A 1,683-nucleotide genomic window follows, 5' to 3' on the forward strand; every position below is an offset into this window, starting at 1 on the left:
AGTCCCTGCCTCCAATATTCAGATGAGGGGTCCATAAAAAGGCAGTGGTCAAAGTAACCCCAAAACCCTGCCTTTCACTCCCCAGGTGCCCAGCTCCTCATTCTGCCCCCTCATGCTTTCCATCTGCATTTATGAAGCACCTGCTTTGCGCTCTGCCCCAGGCTAGGCCTGGGGGAATCCAAATGTTCATACAAGAAGCGAGATCAGAGAGTCATGTGTGTGTGGGTGGGGGGGTCAGCTTGACAGCCTGGTTCATCCAGAAGGGTCCTGGGAATGTGGCAGGGAGGCTGGACTGCGGGCCTTCTCCAGACCCTTGTGTGATCTCTTTGACTCTGTCCTTAAAGAGTGTCCATCTCCTGGCGGCTCCCAGCCTCATCTGTCTGGCTCTGGCCTGGATGCCTCCAGGGAAGGGACATTCTCTGGGCCTGGATCACTCTCCACCCCAAAACCTGCTCGTTGTAGTCAGAGGCCCTTCTCAGCGACTCAGGGGCTATGTTTTGCCTTGGGCACACCCGGCAGGAGAGGTCACAAGTTTCTTCCACACTGGGCTGCTCCTCAAACACAGTCAACCCCAGGCAGGACTGCCCCCACCTCTCCGGGTACCTCCAACGCTCCTCGACCACTTTCTCCCTGAACTCGGTCTCCTTGCTCCAGGGCGCAAGTCCAAAGATCACACACGTTCTGCTTCAATTCTTTCCCTTTAAGAGACTCCCCGCCTCCCTACACCTCAGTCCAACCAGAAGCCCATTCCTCGGCACCCCCTGCTGGAGCCGAAGCCCCATTCCTCCCCCAGCATCTCAGTTCAGGCTTTGCTGGGTGTCACAGAGTCCAGTGGATCCAGCCTGCCAGCCTCCCCAGGGGGCTTTGCGTCACTCCCCAGCTATGGCTGGGAGCCCTGTCCTGGACCACCCATCTGGCCCAGTTCTTCACAGAAATACAAGCCACCCCCACTCTGGCGGCACCCCCTCCAGGACCTCGTCTTTCCAGGTTAAGGGAAAGAGGAAATGTTTGCTGAACTCCACGGGAGACCACAGTCTGTCCTGCACAGACCGGGCAGGGGTTAAGAGCCAATGAACAGATAGGGGACTGGGGTCATCGACCCAGGACCAGGCTCCGGGCTGCAGGGCGATCCCATCCCACACCTCTGAGCCCTGGCAGCTCCAGGAGCCCCAGATGGAGGCTCATCAACTTGCGAGCGACCTTGGCAGAGACCCAGCCCCCCTTCCCCAACCGCGCTGCTTTCCAAGTGTTCGTCCAGCCTGGGGGGGCGGGGGAGGCTCCTCTAGGTGCGAACCCCGGACTCACTCTGGCTTGCACCCCACCCCACGGCTCACTGGCTCGCTAGATGAGCTAAGAAGAGCAGGCGCTGTCAGGGCGGGCGGGAGCCGCCCGCCCCCAGGGACCCTCCCCGCGGGAGTCCTTCCACCTCTTTTTGAGTCAGCTCTCCTGCCCTCGTGCTACATACAATCGGCTCCTCCGCGGCGGGCAGGGCTGGGGAGCAGAGCACCGCCCAGTGGGGGGCGGGGGGTGCAGCCCGGGCAGGGATCCCCCACTCTCCCAGCCTGAAGGCAGCCGAGGGCGGACCCCGCGCGGAGCCGCGAGCTTGCGGGGACCTACCCGCTCCACATGCCAGCGCCTCGGGGCGCCCGGGAGTCCGGGCGTCCGTCCCCGCCGCCGCCGCCG

The 1,683-nt window shown here is 62.6% G+C and overlaps 1 protein-coding gene across 3 annotated transcripts in view; it reads right to left on the reverse strand.

Annotated features, from left to right (window-relative positions):
* RAB3IL1 (RAB3A interacting protein like 1) overlaps positions 1–1,683 on the reverse strand; it is a 20,196-nt gene that overhangs the window by 15,431 nt on the left and 3,082 nt on the right. The window contains exon 1 of one of the 3 annotated variants that reach the window (XM_023535833.1): positions 1,618–1,681. The exons of 1 other annotated variant lie outside the window; for it this stretch is intronic. Coding sequence is in view for 1 of the 2 variants with exons in the window: in XM_023535834.1 (XP_023391602.1) it covers positions 1,618–1,628 (11 nt within the window). In the remaining variant the exon portion in view is untranslated. Of the gene's footprint in view, positions 1–1,617; positions 1,682–1,683 lie in introns of those variants that run through there. One more of the 3 variants, XM_023535834.1, reaches the window with a different exon arrangement.

This window comes from Pteropus vampyrus, unplaced genomic scaffold (assembly GCF_000151845.1).
Source record: "Pteropus vampyrus isolate Shadow unplaced genomic scaffold, Pvam_2.0 Scaffold144, whole genome shotgun sequence".
In the NCBI taxonomy this organism is placed as follows: domain Eukaryota; kingdom Metazoa; phylum Chordata; class Mammalia; order Chiroptera; family Pteropodidae; genus Pteropus; species Pteropus vampyrus.